General features: G+C 36.1%; 1 protein-coding gene and 1 long non-coding RNA gene across 5 annotated transcripts in view; one reads left to right on the top strand and one right to left on the bottom strand.

The window, feature by feature from the left end:
• The window catches only part of CKMT2 (creatine kinase, mitochondrial 2), a 30,069-nt gene extending 12,509 nt beyond the window's left edge, over positions 1–17,560 (top strand). For 2 of the 4 annotated variants that reach the window (XM_026718593.2, XM_087927114.1), the window contains 7 exons: positions 1,509–1,604; positions 2,556–2,777; positions 4,044–4,129; positions 11,211–11,334; positions 13,089–13,223; positions 13,430–13,555; positions 16,563–17,560. In XM_026718593.2, coding sequence (XP_026574378.2) covers positions 1,509–1,604; positions 2,556–2,777; positions 4,044–4,129; positions 11,211–11,334; positions 13,089–13,223; positions 13,430–13,555; positions 16,563–16,682 — 909 coding nt within the window. In that variant the 3' untranslated portion in view covers positions 16,683–17,560. Of the gene's footprint in view, positions 1–1,508; positions 1,605–2,555; positions 2,778–4,043; positions 4,139–11,210; positions 11,335–13,088; positions 13,224–13,429; positions 13,556–16,562 lie in introns of all 4 variants that reach the window. The other 2 variants (XM_087927112.1, XM_087927113.1) reach the window with 1 other exon arrangement.
• Positions 17,561–21,084: 3,524 nt separating this feature from the next.
• Positions 21,085–24,289, bottom strand: LOC148127380 (uncharacterized). Its single transcript, XR_015742279.1, has 3 exons — positions 24,229–24,289; positions 22,698–22,788; positions 21,085–21,250 (listed from the first exon to the last, which is right to left on the bottom strand). It is a non-coding gene; the product is annotated as an uncharacterized LOC148127380 (long non-coding RNA).
• Between the last annotated feature and the right edge of the window lie 180 nt (positions 24,290–24,469).

Raw genomic sequence — 24,469 nt, 5'->3', positions numbered from 1 at the left:
CGTAAGATTCGAAGTATCTAGGCAACGTTTCGATTAAGTCTCATTCATCATCTTCAGGCTTCTGTCTCCGGCTCTGTGCTTCTCAGAGTAATATATATGTATGTATGTATGTATGTATTTTTAATAAAGAATCCTCTTAAAATATTTATGCACTAATTTTCTGGGTCCAGAATAAGAACAGTAGACTCTTATTTTATTTATTATCATCACATAATAACAGAATCCAACACTTCAGTGTTTGGCAGAATAAAATAAGCAGAGGCAGCCCAGTGTCTCCTGGGTTTGCCTGAAATATATAACAGCGTGATCAGATAAAACTTCTCTTTGCCAAAAGTTCCATAGCAGAGCTTGCACTGCTCCCCAGAAACAGGAGGAAATAAATAATTCCTGTAGATTTTCAAAACAAATGTTTCCAAAGTTTTATAGAGACTAGGAAAAGGTGGCAAACCTACTGTGAGTGTTCCTCTATATTTTTCTCCTTATTAAATCAATGCAATGGAAGAAAGAGAGGTCTTAAAGTGTCTGGGAAATTTATTAAACAATAAACTTTTCTTTGGCACATTACAGCTCATTGTGCCCTGCCCTTTCTCATTTATTTCTTATTAAACTTGAACAAAGTAACCACAGTGAACCCTCTTAAAATGTGATAATGGGTCTTTTAGTTTTTGCTTTTGTTTAGTAGTTCCAAGAACAACCTTGGCATCTTGTTTGGCAAATATCTTCCTTTCTATTTAAATATGCTCTGTGATATTTTAGGTATGGAATACCAAAAGCATTTCTTAAACTTGTTTTTGACTCCAAATTCCTTCCCATTTTCAAAAATTATGGAGGACCCCAAAACAGCTTTTGTTTGTATGAATTATATTTATTAATATTAATTATATTAAAAATTAAAACTGATGCATTCACTGCTTCTAACACTTCTCATTATTGTTTGATGGGATTAGTGTATTGCTTTTCAGCATAGGCTGGTAAATAATTTTGATTTTGTGGACCCCTGACAGGATCTTGGGGACCCTGTGTCCATATTTTAAGAAACATTGATCTAGAAGATGGTCAGTGGTTCAATACAGCATTCAGACTACAAAGTAAACCACCCATGAATTTCCCCGCCATCCCCAAGACTAGGTCCTGCATCAATCACTTATCAGGGTGGTCAAAGTTTTATTTTCCCAAAATGCTTGAAGCCAAAATATAAATGAGGCTAGCTAATCAACACATTGTAGAATTCCTGGAGCTGAGATACCACTACAGTATGCTTGAGGATCTTGTTCAGGAAGGCAAACTGCAATTTGTTAAAAATTATTCAAAGAAGTACCAAGAAAATTAACAATGTGTGTGGTGGTTTTATATTATTGAGAATTTGGGGCATTTCTTCAGACTGATTTATGAGCATAGATAGCCTGAACAAAATAAAAAACCTACAAAATAAATGATTAAAAAATAAAAAAGAAATTGCATGGGTGGGGAAACTAAATACAAAGTAATATACTTTATTGACTTGACAGGTATTTGCTGAGATTTTTGATCCTGTTATCAAAGTAAGACATAACGGATATGACCCCAAACTAATGAAGCATCGTACTGACTTGGATTCTTCAAAGGTAGGACCTAACTTAAGTCTTAAAGAGATAAAAAAACTGAAGAAAACTGGTTTGAGAATAGCAGTAAAAGAATATTATGGTTGATAATAGCATTTCAGTACTACCTTCTCAAAAATTATTTTATGACAGCTTAGAAGGATAGGACCAAATAAAACATACCACAAGCCAAACCAGATAAAACTCCCTTAACAAACTAACAAAAAATGTGCTACATTAAAGCAACTATGGGATACTCAGCAAGTGTATCCTATAAACAGTTTAACCCACATGTATCTGCACTGTGTGTTTTTATCGTGCCATCTGTCCCAAAGCTGCTATGGGATAGGAGGTAATTCATATGGGAGATATGACATGCATATTTTGCAGTTATAAAAAGTATACAAGTACCTTTATTCTGGATAGTTACACACTTTTCCCAGGTTTAAAATGAAAAACAACAACACCCTACTAAATTTCTGACTGTAATACTCTTAGATTGTACTTGCTTTATTTCCCAGATTTGTTCCTTCACTTCAAAATCTAAAGCCACGTTTCTCCATATAGCTGTTCAGCCACTTCAGAGCTTTTCCCTGAGTTACAAATAATATTGGTATTCTTGCTGCATTTATTTCATGTCAGGATGTGTATTCTCTTGTAACCTTGTGTTTTGTAAAACAGAAAACAAGGTATCTGCAAAGAAAGGGGGTGGAATTAAGATGCGGATACAGCTCCAAAATTGAAATCTGCTCCTTTTACATATGCCATAATCCCTGTAAAATTGGGGCCAGGGCTTTGACAATGATCATGGTTTCCATATTGACTGTTTTAACTTGCTAATCTTGATACCACACAACTGGCTGAGATAAGGATTAGGGTTCTTTCTCACCAAAATATCTGAGGCTGATCCTGAGTATCCTTGGGTATAATTCACAACTGTCTCAATATACTTTCAAACTCTTTGATTTTGGACAGATTGCCCAAGGACAATTTGATGAGCGTTATGTTTTATCCTCCCGTGTACGCACGGGACGAAGTGTTCGTGGCCTGAGCCTACCTCCCGCCTGCTCCAGGGCAGAGAGAAGAGCTGTTGAAAACGTTGTTGTCACTGCCTTGTCTGGGCTGAAACAAGACCTTGCTGGAAAATATTATAGCTTGACAACTATGTCTGAAAAGGAGCAACAACAGCTAATTGATGTAAGTTTAATGCCAAACCTGAGCATAGGTAAGAAGGCTATGACTAACAATGTGAAGAGTCTTTCCTGAAGTAACTCCTGGAGATTACATGGACATGGTTATGAGGAAATGGAAGTAACTGTCCTTGCATTCTTCTGGGCCTTTCAGTTTCCCAGTTTTGTTTATAATTCTGAGTTTTCTTGAGGTTCTACAATAATTCTGCTTGGTTTTTCTGAGATCAACCAAAGTTGGTTAGGCTGGTTAGGTAAGAGAGTTACTCTGGGGCAGGAGGTTAATTTGGTTTTGATAGGATTAGACAAAGAGAAGAGCTGGCATTCACCCTGTCATGTTTAAAAGATCAGGAGAAAACAGAGTCTTCATTTTGTTGGTTAGATTTATTTTCTTCACCACACTAGAATATAACAAACTATTCCTTGCCTGTTGAATATCAATCAATCAACATTTTCCAGCTGTAATTGATTTTTCTTCCCCCCATCACAATATAAGCAAATTATGCATTCTGACAAGATCCAAGCAATATTAAACACATGCAAATATATATTCATACTAACAGAACTCTTTTATTTGTGGAATTCTGAAAATAATATCATACCCTCAAACAACTCTAGAAAGTATGCAAGAATTCATAATCCATTGATTTAAAAATATTTATGTGAGGGCCTGGGTAAAATGAGGGTTAAAAATAAATGTAAAGATAAAATGCAAATACACTGCAATCCTAAGAACACTTAGGAAATGTGTTAATGAACAGACTTGTAAGTACACATAAAACAAAACTGAGTTGTAATTGAGGATTAACCAGAAAGGAAGAGCAGAATTAATCAGCAAAAGCAATATAAAAAGATTAGAATAAATTAGTTTTTTATTTCTATTGTTATTTTAATAAGCCTTGTGTCTTATTTGTGAGTATTGATTAATTAAATATTAAGTAAAAGCAGCAGGTATGACTCAAATCTTATTTTATGATTCCTTAAAGTTAATTTAACCCTATGTTGAATTTAAATGTATTAAGCATAATTTAATTTTATTTTAAAATACTTTTAATACTTTAATAGTTTCTTTCTATTAATGCTTTACAAAACTTTAAAACTACACGAAATTAAAGACATAGTCATCTATATTGGAAACACAGCCTTTTATTTCCAGGGGAAAAAAACAAGTATTATTTTTCTGCACTCTTCACCTCTGTGAACTGATTCATCTTTATAATTCAACTTTTTTCTTTTTCTTTTCTTTCCCTCTGCCTTGAATTATGCTGGTCTCCAGGACCATTTCCTATTTGATAAGCCAGTTTCCCCTTTGTTAACGTGTGCTGGAATGGCCCGTGACTGGCCAGATGCCAGAGGAATATGGTACGAAATGTGAGCTGTGCATGTTTTCAATGTGAACAAATAATTATACTAGTTTCTAACTCAGTTGCTACTATTCCTAATTCTGAGCACATTTGGCATACACAGTCTCTTCTTTCAGTACGTAATCTTTAAGCTTGCAGTCAACAATATTTTGGGGGCCATGAGTGATCAGCTGTCAGAAATTTGGACGGGTGATATGAGAAAGGAGAATTCAGGAATGTTGTTTTTGTTTTGTTTTGAATAGATGACTATTCCAGAGCTTACATTACAATGTCTCATTCTTTCTCACCTCAATATGGCAGGAAACCACTTTGAATTTTCATCAATCATGGTCAGAGATAATACCAAGGACCACCAAAAAGGATGTTTTGAAGGCTGCCCATGGCCCTGGGCCTTTTTTTTTTTTAAATTAAAAACATCTGTGATCAAAGAGGCAACAATAACAAATGAAAAAAAAAGAGATTGGGGATTTGGATCCTTTTCTTTGTTTCTATTTTTAATTGTCAAGAAATAGCTAATAAAGTCCATAGATATATTCTGGGGCATGATTTCATTACTTTGCTTTCACTAATGCATGTGTGTGTGACTACATAAGGAATGAAATTATCTCTCTCTTTTGTTTTATGAACAAAACTGCTTAAATAAGGAAAATAAGGAAAATTGCTTTCTTTAATAAAACAGTGGTAATCAATGTTTTGAAACTTCTTGTACAGGTGAACTATTTTATACTTTTTAATTTCTAAATTAGATTCTAAATTTGAATCTAACAAGTAAAGTGTAAGGTATGTGTTGCAGTTCTTGAATTATCAATTCCTTTCTATGCTCCATTAACACATTTTTTCACCATGTTTTAATGTAAAAAACTACATGAGCTATGAAATGAAATGTTTTTATACATTTCTATTACAATGTCTATATTCAAAGGAGCTGCCATTTTGGTTAAAAGTTTACAATCAAGTACAGTGGAACCTCAGGTTGTGACTGTAATCTGTTCAATTGCAATCCGATTTGGTCGTGACCAGAAGCACGACCAACTGCACATGCACGGACGGACTGCATATGCACAGAAGGGGAAAATGCCACAGCAAGGGAACCTGCAGGCAGGTTTTTTTTGCCATCTGATTTTTGAATCGTGACCCGATTCTAAAATTGGGTAGATTTTTTGGGTTGGAACCTGATTTGATTGCGAACAGGAGTGTTTGTGACCCAAGATTCCACTATACAGGTATCAGAATGTACAGCTCTTACTATACTGGTAAGTGAGCTGAGAATAGCCATCAAACTCTGTGATGGTTATGTTTAAGTTCAGTTTGTAAAAATATTGACCATTATGGCACAAGAAGCAATAATGGAGTTTGTTATTTATGGTTTAGTATGATGAGCAAATCCATCTTGTTAAAACATGGATTGTTTTAAATTTAAAAACATTTATAGGTTTTTCATTGGTTTATTACTTTTTTTTCCAATCGTACTTTGTATAAAGTTTGAACTAAGATATGTGATTGGTTTGCTGTTTCCTAACACATAACTGCATACTTGTCTGCCAAAATACACGAGGAAGCTAAATGTTGCTGGACAATGAAAGCATTCCTAAAAAGCACTTGCTGTCACTTGCAGCTTGCTAAAACTCATCCTTTGTGTATCATGTACAGAAGTTGGGAATAAATCCTGTTCTTCAATCCTTCCTTCAGTCTCAGTGTTAAACCCTTCCTTTTGCAGAAGCTGCTGCCGATTTCATGTATGAAAACAAAACCAAGGCCTCCCAAAAGGGAGCACTGTTTTTAAAAATAAAATTGTTTTGTTTTGAGGTTGAAATTAAAGAGAACAGCAAAATATCATGCATAGAGTAGTTACTGCCTCATTATCTGAAGAGAGAGAGGGAGCACAGGTTAATCGTGGTCAAACATCTTCCAGTAGACTTGCACGTTAAGTTTTTATCTAACAAGACTTTTCAAACTAGAATCGTATCTTCTATCTGCAATATTCTCTTATATATCTATGCATTTTCTATTGGTTCTGTCCACCTCTGTAGAACTGGTAGCTCTGAAGAGCAGCAGACATAGAACCAGTTCTATGTCTGCTGATGTTTTTGCCCACCTGCTCACCTGACCTTTATTTCCTGATTTTTTTCAACTTCAGCTCCCATGCGAGGCACAGCTTCAGTTAAAAAAGCAGGGAAAAGGGGCTTTTTGAAAGGCTGCTTCTCTGCATGCAGCATGCTGATGACGATTTACAGGCATGCCGGCAGCGTGCAGGGAAGCACATTGTAAATCACCGAACCTCGTAAATGACCAAACTGGTAGTTAACCCTGTCGGATCCCACCCCTGGGTACTATCAAATAGCCTTTCCCATATTCCAGTCATGCACCGCTGGGAATCTGCAACCCTTTTCAAGCTGAAGTTAGCATTTGGTCTCTGGGTGACTTTCTCAGTCCTGCACTCTCAAAGTTGCAAATTCAGGTCAAAGAACACAAATGAAGCATGATGTTATATTATTTTGTATAATAACTTAGAATAATTGAATATAAAGAATATAAATATTCTTCATATATTGAACAATTATCTTGTTCATCACATTCAAATTAGAATCTCAATTTTACACTGACAACCAATATGAAGCTCTGCAAATTGCAGGACTAGTTATAATGCTGCTGTTCAGGCACCTAATGGATGTTTTCCTCAATATTCTTAAGGAATTTTCTACATTGTTTGCTAATAAGAACATTTGATACTCTTGGGGATGATTTCTATTATTGTTCTGAAACTTTCTTTCCTCTTAATGAGCTAAATTATATCTTGGTTTACTAAAGAGCCACTTTTATTATACTGTAATAGAGCAGTAAAGATTGCTTATTTTTTTTGTCCTTTTGCTGGATGGCATAGCTGTTCCATGTAGTTCAGTATCTCTGCTAAAATCTTAATGAAAGCAACCAGGTCAGTACTGCTCATAAACAATTGTCATCAAGTAAAATCAGTTGGCTCTATCCTAACTTGGACTTCAAACTGGGACAGATCACAGAATATAAATTTAGCAATTAATGGTTCTGCTTATTCTTCCAAAGACTGTACACAGATATGCAGTGAGATGATGTCTATCACCTCTTCATTTTCCTCCTCCCCTTTTGGAAATTAATTTGATCAGGACAGGATTGGTACCATGGTTAAGATATGTGTTCAATATGTTCTTCTTTTAGGGATGTGTTCTCTCTATCTAAAGAAGGCAGTAATAAACCCTTTATTGGAGGAAAAGCTTTATTAACCTGGGGATAGATATAATGCTTCTTTTTTGGAAAACTGATTAGAAGATTATGGCCTCCTAGCTCCAGGTGTGTCTGAATAATACTGAGTAATATTGATTTTCTGGATTCCCTTTAAAAAGGCTAGGATCTTGTGTTGAAATTGTTTGGTATTTATAGACTTCCTGTGTTGAAAACTGGGTGAGGGAGTACAATTATACTAATTTTCCTGGGCCTCTGGTTGTTTTTAGTAGCATCAACAATAATATCTTCCTGGGTTGTCTGGTGAGATTGAGCCATGGGCATCATTTTTACATTGTCTGATCAACCCTTTAGGTGTGTCTAGAACAGGGGTGTCAAACTCGATTTCATTGAGGGATGCATCAGGGTTGTGTTTGACCTCGGGAGGCTGGGGTAGGCATGGCTTGGGTGGGCATGTCCAGTATGTCACCACTTGTGTTGGCCTGAGTGGTGGCCTGAGTCCTCTACCAGAGAAAACTGGCTCCTGAGAACCATTTTTGGCTGCAATGGCCTCCTACAACCCTCTGCCAGTGAAAATGGAGCTCAGAGGGGCATGTGTGCCCTCGCAAGCTCCATTTTCAGCTGGGATAGTATTCTGCAAACTTCTGCCAGCAAAAATGGAGCTTGAGAGGGCCGTGCGCAGCCCTTGCAAGCTCTGTTTTCATTGGCAGAGGCACTGAGGGCCGGTCCTTCACTATTTCCAGGGCAGCTCTATGAGCCAGATCTATGTATCCCCACAGGCCAAATCTGGCCCCCAGACCTTGAGTTTGACACCCCTGGTTTAGAAGGTAGTGCTGGGAAAATGTTGTTCAACATTTCATGAAACTGTAGAGAGAACTTCATGCTAATATCTCCTAGCCCTATTGCTCATTATTTACTTCACATTGCCTAATCCTGATAATGGGTTATATGATAAATCAGCCTGAAATTAAACCAGGCAAGTATAAGTATTGTTGGTTGATAAAAACTGAGCTTGGATATTGTTGTTTCTGCAGTTTTGGGTGGGGTTACTATTATCTATTAAACAGCAGGAGATTTTGACAGTTCTCTTGTTTTTCCATTCTTACTACATTTGCTGGTGGCAGCTATGAAGCTAAAAACCACGTTTGCACAATGACTCCCATTGCACTCGGCCATTTCTTCTTAATCAGTAGAATCTGGTACAATGTCATAGTTATTGCAGTGTAGTCCTTTGAAGGTACCTTGCAGTATGCTATAAGGTTTAGCGTTGAAGTTAGTCTAATGTTGTTTTACTTTTTCTATTTTATTGATCTCACTTTGAATTGCTCAGGGTTGTGGTTTATAAGATGGACAGCCATGTTAGCCTTTAAAATAAAAATAAACTATATAGAGCTCCATCACTTTCAAGAAGAGATTGGACTGCCATTTGTCAGAAATGGTATAGGGTCTCCCTATGGGGGGTTGGACTAGATGACCTACAAGGTACCTTATAACTCTGATTATCTGTTATCTGTTAGATATACAAGTATAGAATCTGAGAATCTGCTGTACTGTCCTAGATGCAAAGTCCTAGATTCATATGATGCTTGCACAAAAAAACCTGCATTAATTGATCAACTTTTTCTTCTACTTCTTTTGTTCTTAGAGACTGTTTGCATACATCCCTGCAATTTTCTTGGCAAGGCTTTTCTGAAGTGGTTTGCCATTGCCTCCTTTCCTAGGGCTAAGAGATAATGACTGGGGCCAAGTCACCCAGCTGGCTTTGTGACTAGGCTGGGATGAGAACTCATTGATCTCCCAGTTTCCAGCCTAATGCCTCAATTGCTACAACAAGCTGGGTCTCACCAACTGTTTACCAGCCTTTGTTTAATGTATTTATATTGATTGAGTTTTTAAGCCTTAAGCAGCTTAGGATCTGACTATCCAAATTTTTACTTCATATGCTGCAAAACTGTCTTCTTGTTAAGACCTGCCCAGGAAATTCTTTTGAAGATGTTGCTACTGTCAGAAGTTTTCTTTAATCCTGTTACTTCCAGGCTTGCCAGTTGCAATTGCCCACTGCCCCAATATTTAGAAAATCTGCCAAGACACATCATTTTCTTCAAGTGATTGCTACATGATTTTATTTATTTACTGTTAGTTTCAAATTTATATTTTAAACCTCTTATGTTCTAGTTTTGTTTGTAAAACTTTTAAGCTGCCTCAAATGCTCACTAGATCAGACAAGCTGGTAATAAATCAAATACATAGGAAATTAATTAGTCCCGGCTGCACTGGGAAGAGAATTTAAGAGATATTTTTCTTTTGCCTTACAGTGTTCTGAACACTGGCAGGGAATGCCAAAGAAATTTCTATACCAACCCTCTGTAACAAGACTAGCAGCAACAAGCAGATCATGTGTGAAGTCAACTGACACTAAAGTGCTGCTAAAGCAGGCGGGATGTCAGATTGCGTGGGCAGAACAGGCAGGGAGAAAACAATCCAAGTCTCAAAGGTGCCAGCTGATGAAGCATCTTCAGCCATTGAAAATGCAACCTTGGACTTTGAATTAGAAATCTTAAGAGTATTGCAATTTATCTTGGTAGAATGAAATAGAAATATTTTCAAAGAAAAGAGTGGAAAAATATCCAGCCTCTGTTTTATTATATTCAAAACCTTCATTTGTCTGCTTCATCAAGTTTTAAATCATATTAAAGATAAACATAATAAACAAATGTTCCCCTTAAACCAATGTTTTCTTGCATGGTTGCATGATATTCTCCATTATTTTAATTCTTATTCTCTAATGTGTGCTACTCATCCTGTCACAAGTAATAATATTAATACCTAGAAATCTTGTGGTCATCCCTTTTCATATTATATAATTATTTTGGCACTCCTGCTATAAAAAAAAGTTCCTGTATTCCCTGTGTTGCCATATCCAAGCTGATGGCACCCCAGTACTCTGAGAATGCTTTTTGCAATTTCCATTAAATGATCTCTTAAGGGGTTTTAAGAGAGCAACTGTTATTTCCTTGTGCAGAAGTAATATTACTCTCTAGTAAAGAAGAAACAACTTTCCAAAGAAAGTCTTAGGCATTATCTGGTGCAATGTTTCTTAACCTTTGCAACGCTAGGCTGTATGGACTTAAATTCCCAAGATTCCTTAGCCACATTCTGGGAGTTTTGGGATTTGAAGTCCGCACATTTAAGGTTGCCAACCTTGAGAAACACTGACTCAATGGGCTTAGCTTTATGCTGCCCTGAATACCTTGATTACTTTAAAGAGAATGGACAGAATGCAGAAGACATTTCTCTCAAACAACATGCTATTTCTGACCCAGATGCTATTTATACCTTGAAGTAGGGCTCTCATCTTTACTGGAATTTCCTCTATTTCTGTACCAGTTCTTCCCTGGATTTTTCAACATACAAGTTGGTTTAGAGAAAATTTAGTTAGAGATTATGTTTCTCCCATCATTCCTATTCCATAATGTTTTAAACTTGAGGGACAGATTCATCTTCCAGTCAAAAAGCATGCTTTCCCATTTCCAGTTCCCATAGCAGCCCAAGCCTCATGTTACCTTTGTTTCAAAATGTTCTAGTACAGCAGCAGTTTATTACAAGAAAGATTAGAGCTGTATGGTATTACTTTCTAAATAACTTTGGAAATTTGAAATTGTGTGGTTGCTAGTTAAGAGAGGAATGCAACTTTGGAGAATCTTGAGTTACCCTTATTTTTGATGCCACCATGAAAGTCCCAACATGATAAATAACAAAAGGAAAAGGTAAAATGAAAGGACCAGAATCTCTGAAGATGGTTCAGAAACTCTGAAGGTTTCTGTGACCAGAACACTAATGAATTGTGCATATCTCTCAACCAGGCACAACAATGATAAAACATTCCTCATCTGGATCAATGAAGAGGATCACATTAGGGTGATCTCCATGGAAAAAGGCGGCAACATGAAGCGGGTTTTTGAAAGATTTTGTCGCGGATTGATGGAGGTGGATGCTTTTCTTTGACTGTTAAAAATGAATTTTTAGATTTTAATAAAAGATCCATTTGTGCTTTTATGTTATTGCTGCTAATTTTTCTTTTTATTGTATGTGGTACCATTTGAGTAAAGCAAGATCCTCTAGTAGCAGAGTTAGGGCGCTTTAAAGTAGAGTGAGGCAATTGCTACAAGCAGCAAGTACCGCATGGAAATGTAGGAGCTGTTTCTTCAATTCATTGCCTTTTATTATTTTTTTTAGAATAAGGCAGGAGGTACGCCACAGCCTATACTGCACTCTGCAAATCAGCTTGTTTCTCTCAAGTAGGGAAGGATCAGTGACTTTGCTGATAAGAAAGATCTGAAACTCAGTCAAATCAAGTGGAACAGAACTTGGGCAAAAAAAATGTCACACACTAGCTCTACACTTAAGGCAGGGCTGTTAAACTTGTAACCCACGGGCTGGATGCATCACGCTCTGGCCACGCCCACACTCAGTTTAGCAAAGGAGGAAAAAGTCACAATACATCACGTGACAATGCTATGATGATGTGAATTTGACACCCCTGACCTAAGGAGTCTTAGGACAATATATATTTAATGCTATTATATTGCTTGTTTAAAATTGGCCTGAAATCTAAGATTTTTGTTTTTTGCTTGGAGTTTTACTTTATCTGAAGGACCATTCAAACTGCCATTCCGCATTCACATTATGAAATAGTACCATGTACTCAAATAGTTTTCTAAGTTTAAATCAATGTAGATTTTCTTATAATTTCAGTGAAAATATCAGATTGGCTCAAGTTCAAAAAAATTTCATTTGAAAGTCTATCAAGGTTGTTATCTACAAAGCAATGAAAGCTATGAGAAAAGAATTAAAATATAAATTGTATATTTAATTATAAAGAATTAAATATAAATTATATATATATGATACATACAGACAAACACCATATTTAATTCTTTTGTGATAGATTTAATTGCTTTGTAGATAACAACCTTGATTGGCTTTCAGATGAAATCTGTTTCAGTGTGTGTGTGTGTGTGTGTGTATGTTTCCATGTTTGTCAGACAGGATGGTTAAAAATAGGAAATATTGCCATATTTTTAATTACAGCAATTAATTTATTATGCCTATATGTTTAAATTGTGACTGAACCAGATTTCAGTTTAATAGGAGGCAGGGTTTAAAGTTTTACAAAGGAGAAGTGGCAAGAATTGTGTTAAAATGACCTCCACCTGTCTGTGTGATAAAAGCAACTCTTCTAACATGCTGCTTTCAACAAAATATATTGTATTATTTTTAGATATGTATGTGCCATTTGTTTAGGTTAATCCTCATAAGCAAATTACATTGTTTATTGTATTAAAAGATGAGATAAAATTCATAAAAAGTAAAAATATAGCTAGAAAAACTGAAAATGAACTGGTCAGTTTCTCAGCTGTGATAAAGCTTTAAACAGCTGAGAAATCAAGACTATAATTTTTAGCACCCTTATCTCTAAATGGAAGCCCTGACTAAAATCAATAGTGTTGTCCTCTAAACTGAAACATGTAATGTGAAGATCTAATACAGGGTTATATCTGCCTCTGAAGCTTTAGCTTTACGGATTTATTTGATAGATAAAATGTCCTTTTTCTATCTGCAGCAGACTGTTGAAGCTTGTGAATTTGACAAACAACAGTCTGGATATAGACAACTAGTACTGTGCACAGATGGCACGTTAATATGCTATGGTGATTCATTAAATTTTATTTCCTTTCCAGGTTGAGAGGTTAACTAAAGAACAAGGATGGGAATTTATGTGGAATGAACATTTAGGATTCATCCTGACCTGTCCATCTAATCTAGGCACTGGATTACGTGCAGGAGTTCATGTTAAACTTCCAAAACTTAGCAAAGTAAGTAAGCAATTTATCACTCCTAAACCTAAAACAATCTTTTGCGATGCCTGTAAAATCAATCCAGAAAAGTAAAACAGTGGCGACGTATCTCATTCCTCTTAAATGATTTAATTGGATGAACAAATGTTTACAAACATGCATGTTGTTAAAAAAAACAAAAGGCTCAGTATTTTTGTTTTCAGTAATTGTCCTTTATATTATAGGATCCCAGATTTTCAAAGATCCTGGAAAACCTGAGACTTCAGAAGCGTGGCACAGGTGGAGTTGATACAGCGGCTGTAGCAGATATATATGATATTTCCAACCTAGATCGCATGGGCCGATCAGAGGTAAGTTTCTGCCAAGTTTTTTTTCCCAAAGGGACCCATGCCGAAGATAAACAATTATTTGTCTAAGTGTCTGAATATCTAGGGAGATTCTCAGTCATTCAGGTCATGGTTGTCCTAAAGGTGCTTTTTCAAGAGGCAACTGGACATTCTGGTTTTTCTTTGAAGATAAGAAGTTTCTTCAGCTCTCACTGGATGGTGGGAAATTTGGGACAGAGGGGACCACTGGTTTGAAAGAGGGGTTAAAGAGGCATCTATGTCCAAACTGAATAACCCTCTCTCAACAGAGGGGGAAGGATAGAACATCATCTATCTCCAGTCTACAGTACAGCCCTTTCAACAGTGCAAGAAGGCTACTTAGGTCACTTAGGTGACCCTGACGACGCAGATAAACCTCCAAGTGTCCTTAACAATGTGCTAAAAGAATTCAAATGACCAGCTGTCTGCAAGGAGTATAAATCCTTCCATTCCCCATCATCCAGTCAAAGCTGAAGAAGCTTCTTGGATGAGAAGTGAAATGTTTTCAAAGAAAAACCAGGAAGACCAGCTGCCTCTTGAAAAAGCACCTTTGGGACTAAGTGTCTGAAAGTATTTGCTGGAACAATGATATATTTGCTTATTTGAGAAACAATCCCACCCAACTCAGTGATTTCTGAGCTGATGTTTATGCTGGCCCTGAATGTGTGTGTAGCAGAGGTGTTATTCAGCAGGTTCTGACCAGTTCTGGAGAACCGGTCGTGGAAATTTTGAATAGTTTGGAGAACCACCAAATACCACCTCTGACTGGAGATTTTACAGTATCCTTCCCCTGCCACGCCCACAAAGCCACGCCCACAGAACCGGTAGTAAAAGAATTTGAATCCCACCACTGGTGTGTAGCTTGTGTCCTAGCTAAGAGCTGTGTATGATGCTAGGTCGAGCAGGTGTGTATCTTATTTTTGGTTTATTTCTAGCAACTACGTACAGTTTTACTCATTTCAAAGTTGTGTGGCATTCAGAGTCATGTATATCAGATAGGAGGCCATATAAAATAAATAAATAAATACCTTAACACATGTATGGATAATATTATGGAAAATAAAATCATGAAAGGCTGTAATATTTTGTATGATATTTGAAAAAGTATGTAAATGTGATTAACTGAATCTATTCATCACAAAAGGGAGTTCCAATGCCCACAATTCTACTATTCACTGGTTGTTCCTATCTTTCTATTCTGTATCTGTAACACATTTGTTTATTGCTGACCTCTAAATTTATTTTGTCTTAATCCTATGTGCCCTAATTGCCATTCTCCATAGAGAATACCTACATAATTCCAACTGGTTTTTTAAAAATCTTTTTTGCTTTCTGGTTTCTATTTCTCTTCTGTCCAAGTCTGTTTCTCCACCTTTCCACTCATGTGTTCCCAGCTGAGCTTCCTGACTCTTGTCTTCTTTCAAATCTTTGATTCAGATTATGGAAACAGCTAGAAGGACTTTTTCCTCATGCCAGTCTCAGGCAAAGAAGTAGTATGTCTCTTGTGCCCTACTATCCTTGTTGCTTTGATTCTGTTTATTCCCCCAGGCAGGCATCTTTCCCAATCTTCCCCTACTTGCTTGATTGGGAGCTGATGTTTGATTGGCAGATGGATCATGTTGACACAGGAGAAGGACGAGACAGAAGGAGAAGGAAAGAAAAAGCCACATGGTTTATAGTCTTTTCTGGTAGCCTAGCTTTCCACAAAAATGATTTTAAAACTCAGAAGTAAAAACCACACCAATGGCTCTTTTCAGTTAGGTTTTATCATACATAAAAAGATCTTGAAAAAATATACTTTACACCATTCCATTTATTTTACACATGTCATTTTCCTCAGAGGCTACAGTTACAAAAAACATACCAAAAATCTTCCTCCAAACAGAAGAAAACGCCAGAATCACAGATATGTGAAAACCCTTATTCAGCGAAATTTGGTCTGTATTTACCCATTAGAGACATGGAAAATGATATATAATTAAACCATGGATAATGATAGCTACCTGTATAATTAAACATCCATATGCAGTATTTCTACATGGAATAATATTTATTCAGAGGAGGACAATTGATTACAGAAAACTAAATGTAGAATTACAACCAGAGTTGAATATTTCTGCCCTTAATTGTAAGGTTTTCCAATGCTGTTAATTCTTCACCCTTTTGATTTCTCCTATTTTAAGGACCACTGATCCAAAAAAAGATGAATATTAGTGTTCTAGTGGTTTTTAAAAAATAATAATAATCATGCCCTCAACGCAAATAAGCAAATTTTGGGCAGAGGTACCCCTTCATCCTTATGCACCAGATCTCAGAGACACACACCTGGCTCTCCCACTCCTCCAGTATCAAATTATGGAGGAGGGAGATCTTATTACTAACTTGGCATTCAATAGAACCAGCAAGAATTGCTCTAGCACTCAGACCTCAAGTTGGAACAGAGAAGCTGGAAGATGGGCATGATCCAGATCTCCTTTCCTCCTACCCCGTTAAGGCTCCCGCCCCCACCACCATTGTATTCTCTTCAGACGATTGCCATCTTTAAGCCAACTTTCCTGGGTTTTCTTTGCTGATGGCTTTTCATATCTAAATTAGTACTTTCACATATAACAACTGTGTTAATCTAGCATTTCCACAATTTAGGATTTTTAAAAGACAAAACAAAGGACTATATACTATTACCATGTAAAGGCTTTAACTGAGAAGCAAGCTACACACACTTTTTTTAAAAAGAACTTGCAGATTAACTATTTCTAGATTTAACCACCTTGTATTGCACTTTTGCACCTTGTATGCTTGCACTTTTCTTCCATGTTCTAACTTAGTTTTCTTCCACGTAGCCAATTAGTATGGCAAAATGACAAGAGATGGATTATTCACAATACACTTTTCTCCTAGAACCAAGAAATGGCATAGTCTAGGAAGAATTGTAAAGTATAATTTACTGAAAACATAATAAACTAATATCAGAAACCTTTACTTTTTATTTCAGGTGGAACTTGTTCAGTTAGTCATTGATGGCGTGAACTATATGATTGATTGTGAAAAGAAGCTGGAGAGAGGTCAAGACATCAAGATACCACCACCGCTGCCTCAGTTTGGCAAGAAATAAAACTGCTTCCAGTTATAAGCTGATTGAAAATATGTCTGGGGGTGGGGGTGACTATGTATTCTGTGTTGCTTTATAATATTAAAGAGAAATATGGACATTTTTCCTCAAATAGGTACCTATTAATCGGGGTGTTGGACAGGTTTGCTGAGAAGAAGACAAGAACGTAAGATACGAAAATGTGCAGAATACAAATGGTTATACATATCACTGCTGAAGAGTAGGGTTGCATTTGAAGATTAGAAGTCTTGGAGCATTTCCATGTGAAGTTTAATTTCTTTTAAAGTATACATATTTCTTTATTTTTCTTGCAACTATTTCTTCCAATGTCCTCATTCTATTCCTTTTGTTCACATTTTCATCTTTCCTTAATCCTTCCTCTTACCCAGCTCCATTCCCCCGTCTTTTTTTTTTTTTTTTCTGTTTCTGGACACCAATATGCTTGACAGAATGTAGTTTGTGCACATTAATTTGAATGGTTGTTATAGATATATGGGAGCCAAATGTTACAAGTAAAGTACTAGTTATTACAAGCAATGCATTTTACTTTACACTTTAGCTAAATTCAATGTTTTTATTTATTCCTGGCAGACATAGACACACATGCATACACATATACAAAAATATGTCATAAGCACACATTTATTTGACTGTGGGTGGGTGGAGGGCAATTCCAAGATTGGTTTCAGATGGCAATGGCAACTTTTGCCTGGCAAGATGAAGAATTTTTATAATTTTTTCTCTGTATACTTTATTTGAGTACGGAAAAAAGTATGTTAAATATTGGTTGTTTTCATTCAAAGCATAAATTAATGCAATATATTATTATATGTAAAATTAGATCTTAGTGGCATGTTAAATAAATACTTCCTGATGCCTCAGATGCTACATATCTTTTCAATTCATTTTTAAAAAGACATGAGTTATTCATATAGACAATCCTATGGCTTTGGCATAAGAGTATTACGCCAGCCTCACACTTGTGAGATCCCGGAGAGCAGAAACAGAGATGAGGCAGCTATGCCAGGGTCTTTTGTCACAGTACCCATTGGCAATGTCACTACTCATCAATAACAGTAATTCCAGTTATGTTCCCTCATGGAATTAATGCAAGGAGTTAAGGCTCTAAATGAGAATGTTACAATGGTGTCACACTGCCTGAAATATGTGTATATTTCATGCACAAGTCAAACAACCATATTGCTATTGTTCTGCTTAATCCCTGACAGGTACTTGCAATTTCACCCTTCTCAGTTTATTCAAATTAGTTAATTTTTGTTGATTTGCTGGTACCATGTGAGTTTGGTTATTTTCCTGATATTTCATTACCAGACTAACTAACACTATCAGTGTACAGCAGTGGTGGGATTCAAAAATTTTTACCACCAGCTTGGTGGGCATGGCAGGGGAAGGATAGTGTAAAATTTCCAGTCAGAGGTGGTATTGCCGGTTCTCCAAACTACTCAAAATTTCCACTACTGGTTCTCCAGAACCGGTCGGAACCTGCTGAATACCACCTCTGGTGCACAGAGGATGGAGTTTGTTGGTTTATATATTTTAGCTTGCCTTGCCAGACACTATCATCCCATGCACCTATGATGCTACCTAATCTTATGATGAAATGTCTGCAGGAAAACAATCAAGCTCAGAAGACACCAAGACTCCAATAGTTCAACCCTGAACTAGATATGGTTCTACATCACTATTGGAGATGTAGGCATGTCTGTGTGTTTGTGTGTGAGAGAGAGAGAGAGAGAGAAAGAGAGAGAAGGAAGGAGAGGCAGAAATTAACAGATCTAGAAAGCCTCTTTGAAGGTGAACAAAAGCAATTGGAGACAATATCCTCAATTGGATGCTACTAATGTGATCCTTTTCAAGTATCACACATTTACTCAATAATCAGTTGAAATCAGTAAAATGTATTTCTGAATAAACATAGAGTAATAGATAAGATACATTTCTATTAGCGCTGACCTGAATTTTAAAAACCACCAGATATAACTTCTGGTGTGTTGTCTGTAAACTCAACACAAAATAACATTTATAATTCACATCTGCTAATGTCTTTTATGCTTAGTAAGAAATAAAATCTATTGATTTCAATTATATTAATTTTCAAAAATGCTTATTTGAAGCCAAGTTACAAATTAGGATTATGTTACTGATTTTTATTCAAACAGATATGAAGTGAGATACAAGTTGTTTATTAATTGCATTAATAAACATGAGCAACCAGATAAAATTTATATTGAGATATTATTTTATTACACCAATACAAAAGACTTCATTTGATTACAAGATATTGCACATGCATTTTATTTTTCAAGAATGTTTTATCAAGCATAATGTTCTGTGGTGTGCAGATAGACTCTCATGCATATATGATAATAAGCAAATTAGATAGCAGTGAAGGAACCTAGATTCCCGAAGCTACTTGTCTGGTGTATCTTTACCTCACAAAGCTTTGTTTTTTTTATCACTCATTCCTATGGCTAGTTTTCAATGAACTGTTTATATCTTAACCAAGTACATCCTGTTTTGGCTTCTGCTATAAATCATCACATGGAGTGCCACAAGGGTAACAGCTCAAGTGTTTTTCAGAGAAAAGAATCTGGTGAAAATGCATTGCAGGAAGCAAAACAACTCAGAAGTCTTGCCAAAGATCCAAGGAACATGCAATTATATCTTAATTTTAAAAAATATGGGATGGAAAGCTTTTTTTAATTTTTAAAAATGAATCCTGATCTGGTATGATTTCCCTATTTCTCTGATAGTCTGTTATTCTGATAGAGATGCTAAATGCTAAATCTCCAATTATCTAAAATATAGACAACAAAGTACAAAAGTTTGTTGTTATTTATATCATTTAATCTGGGAGACATTGAGCTTCTATCAGTTTGATTCTGAGGAGTAGATGGTATTACTAATGTTAGATTGTATTAGGCAAACCCTCCAATATACAGTTTGTTTCTTGATTTCAGTAGTCAGTAATGGATAGGCTAATTATTTGAAGACTATTTGCAACTGGTGATAGAAAAAAATTGAACCAGGTAACATATAAAATTAATTAGGAGAATTATTTCTATACAAAACCTAAAACATTTGTCTTTTTGTATATACTTTTTATGGGTATGATAAGAGACAAGATTCCTGTTTTAAATTTTGCATAGGTAAATTCTTCATTGGTAATAACTAGGAAATGCGTATGAAAGTTGTGCTACAAATATTTTGATATAGCAAAATATACATTATTCTTCTATAATTACATAAGAATATGCTGACTGCAAGGAAGAAAGATACTGATTCTTGTGAGAAACATAATTAGAATGCTCAGCTAGTAGCATAATCAGATTTTGAAAAATATATTATTTGTCTTTTATAAATAAAATATGATTGCAGTTTGTATTTTTATGAACAGGAACATAGAAACATATGGACATATATATATGATTTGAACAAGTCTGCCCTCATGGAACAAAATATAAGATTAAATCAAAAGTTAATTAAAAGTTAATTCTTTAATTAAATTAAAGAACCTATCAGTTGAATAAGCAACAGCTACAAATAAACTTTTTTTCCTGCAGTACTTAAAGATAACTTTTATATTTTATTTAAATACATGCTAAAACAAAGGGGGAAAAATCTGAAATTCTGGAAACCTGTCATTTATGTAGCTTTTGGGAATTGTATCTCCTTATATAACATCTCTCTCTTCCCTACTATTAACAGAGCTTTAAGTCCAAGATTTTTCAGTATATTAATCCTAGCCATTTTGTATCTACTACCCATGTATGCTGAATAGAATGATATTGGCACAAATTATGATTATTTCAAAACTACATCAATTTTTAATTGTATGCATTCAATCAAGTGTTTCCTTTTCCTGATATCTTCTTTCATATTTCCTATGCTTTCATCTAGATCAGGGGTGTCAAACTCAATTTCATTGCAGGCCACATCAGGGTTGTGTTTGACCTCGGGGGGGAGGGGGCAGGAGTAGGCATGGCCAGAATGGTGTGGCCAGCTCTATATCATTCATGTCGGGGGTACCTGCGGTGGCCTGAGCACTCTGTCAGAGGAAACAGGCTCCCGAGCTCCATTTTTGGCTGCAATGGCCTCCTGCCATCCTCTGCCCGTTGAAAATGGAGCTCAGGAGGGCGGCGCTCCCTAGCTCCATTTTCACTGGCACAGGCATTGCAGGCCAGTCCTTCAGTGTCTCCAGGGCAACCCCACAGGTCAGATCTGGCTCCTGGCCCTTGAGTTTGACACCCCTGACCTAGATTCATACTCTCTATTTAGGAATTGCTTTGTAGCTATCATTATCCCTTTTTTCATTTCTTTTATTCAATCTTATCAACCCTGTGTATCTTCATTTAAAAATGTGATTTTCATATAGCCTCATGACTTATATGGCTAGGGAGCATGTGGCTAATTTCACATTCCTAAGGACCCTGTCCACTTCCTCAGGTCCAGCAGGTTCAAATCATTGTCAGATAACCAGACAAAACCCCTCCATCATCTCTCATTTCATCTTCCTCAATCTCTGTAAACCATGGGGAGTGCCAGGATCCCTGAAAGGGGAGATGTCATATGTGTGAAATCTGATCTAACGCCTCAGCTATTCCAAATGACAACTAAGAACTTGTATAGACTGTGCGGCAAACCAAAAGGAACAACTCCCAGCTCCCTCTGAAAGCCATTCAAGTTCACTAGTCACCAAAGATAGATAAATCTAATGGATCCAGCCTCCCTACAATGGATAGCAGTGCCAAACAATCCCATGGTAATCAAGGCATGATGGAACTATGCCAGAAGCTCCTCCAAGTTGAAGATCATATAGCCACTGCTCTGATGGGAATACCAAAACAAGCATGTGATTGATCTTCTGTGTCAGGCTATGAATGATGTGAGATAGGCCTATGGTGATTATGGTGGCTATGAACACCTGGGAAATCCGAGACCACATTATCAGGGAAGGCATGTAAGTCTAGAGAACTTCACTGCCAACACAGAGATGGAGTCAAGAAGCTCCACCAGGAAGCTTGCTACACAGGCAAGCTTGTATCACAGAAACACTCCCAACTGATCTCTAGAGCCCAACATAATGATCAGGGTCTCACAACCAGTGACTTGTGGGCAGTGTCCTGGAAGCCATAAGCAATTTGCAGATAACATTGATCACATATTCACCCCTGCCCTGGGTTCTCAAAGATGCCCAGCCAGTTTGTCCAGCTCAAACCTGGCTGGGAAGATCTCTGAAAGGGCTCTATCCCTTTCTGATGCAGCCGGGTCTTGGTAATATATGCCAGGTCAATGTTAATTTCTTGGCAATATCATGAAAAGATTTTGCATTTGACCCTGTTCTATACAAAATATCAGTGCTTGAGCAGATCCATTTTTTTGTTAACAATAAAAATAATCCGAAAGCTCCTATTGTAACTTTTCTCAACCAAATAATTTCCAGATGTATTGGACAGCTTTCAGGATTCCCAGCCAGCATGGCTATTTGCCATCTAAAGTCTCCAGTACATCTGGACAGCATCAGTTGAAAATGATTCTAATCCAGCTGTTAGATGTTGTATTATTTCAGATGACTTGCTGAGCATGATTGGCTTTGAATAAGACTTGGATCATGGAATTCCACAACTATAGACTAAAAAATATATCACAAGGAGCAAAACTTATATGATTGTTTATAGAGTATTTACGTACAATTTTAGCTACTAGGAATGAGGTGTTGAGATAGAGTGAGAAATGAAAATATTGCTAAAATATAGCAGTTTGCACTTTATTTTAATTCTTTTTTTAAATTGCTATTCCTTTTATTTTATTGTTCATGGTAAATGCATAGAGGTCAACCTTTAAATCAAGAACTTTTGGTGGGAAGCAACCATTTACCAGCTAAGCAAACTGGTTCTTTGTGCATATCTCCATCTACTGGTAAAGTGTTATAGGGCAGAAAAGCTAATTTTCAGTAAGAAGAGATTATTATAAATACATTATAAAATATTTACTTACTATCCCATGCTTATAGTTTTCCCAGGAACTACTTGTAATGTTTGGTCGCAAGTATTTTTCAGGCAAAGGCTTCACTGGAGCCGTTTTGATCCTGAAACATTACAATGCAAATATTTTTACTATAGGCAACTATAGTTCAAATGTTATATCCTTAATTAATATATTTTTGCTGTCACAAATACTTGCTTGCAGGGATTTGTACAAAGTATAAAAAAATAGTATACCAAATGTACCACTGGTATCTAAGGAAGTACAATATCAATATTTTAGCTGTATGTAAACAATGTAGATGGGATTATTTAAGTTATATTTTATTAAATTAACTTTTATGCAGATGAATTTGTTTGCTGATAATAATCTCATTAATTATATTTACATAAAAGCAGTTTGGATAAATTTCTTAAATTTCTTAAATTTCAAGCAGCAATTCTACATTAAATTTCAAGCAGCAATTCTACATTATTACTTATGGACATAACCACCCAATCTTGTGAAATCAAAGAAATGTAAATGTATAGAAATCAAATATGCCTAGTTTTGCATCAGATCACACAAAAATATAAAACATTTAAGATAAGTGCCACTAAAAATATTGTTATTGTAAATATGAGCTCAGATTTATACCCACTTACTGGTAGAATAATTTCAGTAATTAAGTAAAATGAACAATTCTTGTAGCTCCAGTTATTTAAATCAGTTCCTAGAGCAGACTGTTATAACTTCCTATGATGCACTGAAAACATCAATTTAGTTTCTCCTGACTGAAATTGGTATTATGGTTGTTGGAATGTTGGGAATTTTATTTATTTCATGCTATATGTTGTATTTTATTACTTAGTTTTATTCCTAGGTCTATGTTGTTACATTAATATTCTTTTGGAGAACTGTAAATCATCCAGAGTCAGTCATGATTGGAGCAGTATAGAAATCTAGAAGTAAATAAATAAAGTATCTAGTGTGGCCACACTGCTAAAGCAACTGCTGAATCTCTTCCTAAATAATTATATTTACTATAAGTAAATCCTCCTGATCGTGACCCTATGTCACGATACATCACATGATGTGATCAAGTTTGACACCCGTGGCGTAGTGGGTCAGATCAAAGTCCACAAGCCAACCAGGTAAGCCAACCAGGACAGGAGGGAAAATAACTTGTTAAAGTGTTTGGACCAACAACAGGAATTTTACATACTTTTGTATGCTTGGGAAAAGATGACCCACTCTCACTCTTCTCTTAGCAAAACTTTGAGGTATAAAAACTATCCTCAAAAATTTAGAATAGGGATGCAGTTAATGATACAAGATACTCCAATTCATATTTGCTCCTGGTGAATCACTAATCTGAATTTAATATGGGGGTAACTGAAGAGGTGGGGGGGATTTTGTTTAGAAAATTTATTTTCAAAAATGTAACGATCTATTCTAGCCCTTTCCTCCATAATTGTTTGCATATCCACCAAACCATGTCGCTATAAACATCCAAATTGATTATGTGCCATGAAGTCATCGTCCTCTTTTAGCAACCACTTACATGTGGATTTTTCTCTATGAAATCCAAATCGATTGTGAAACTAATTTTCGGTTTTATCGGCTCCACGGACATCTAGAATGCAAGATGCAGTTAGGATAGGTTGAAAGTAGGGCATAATTTATGTTTTAATACATAAACACGGGAACGTTTTATTCATTTGATCAACTAGCACTTCAGTTCCATCAAAAACAAGCGCACGTCAACTGTATTCGCGCAATAAACACAGTGATCCTTCATCAGA

Source organism: Pseudonaja textilis, chromosome 2 (assembly GCF_049901715.1).
Source record: "Pseudonaja textilis isolate UNSWEBS1 chromosome 2, rPseTex1.2, whole genome shotgun sequence".
NCBI lineage: Eukaryota > Metazoa > Chordata > Lepidosauria > Squamata > Elapidae > Pseudonaja > Pseudonaja textilis.
The sequence above is the reverse complement of the archived record's forward strand: the minus strand, read 5'-3'. Positions and strand labels throughout refer to the sequence as shown.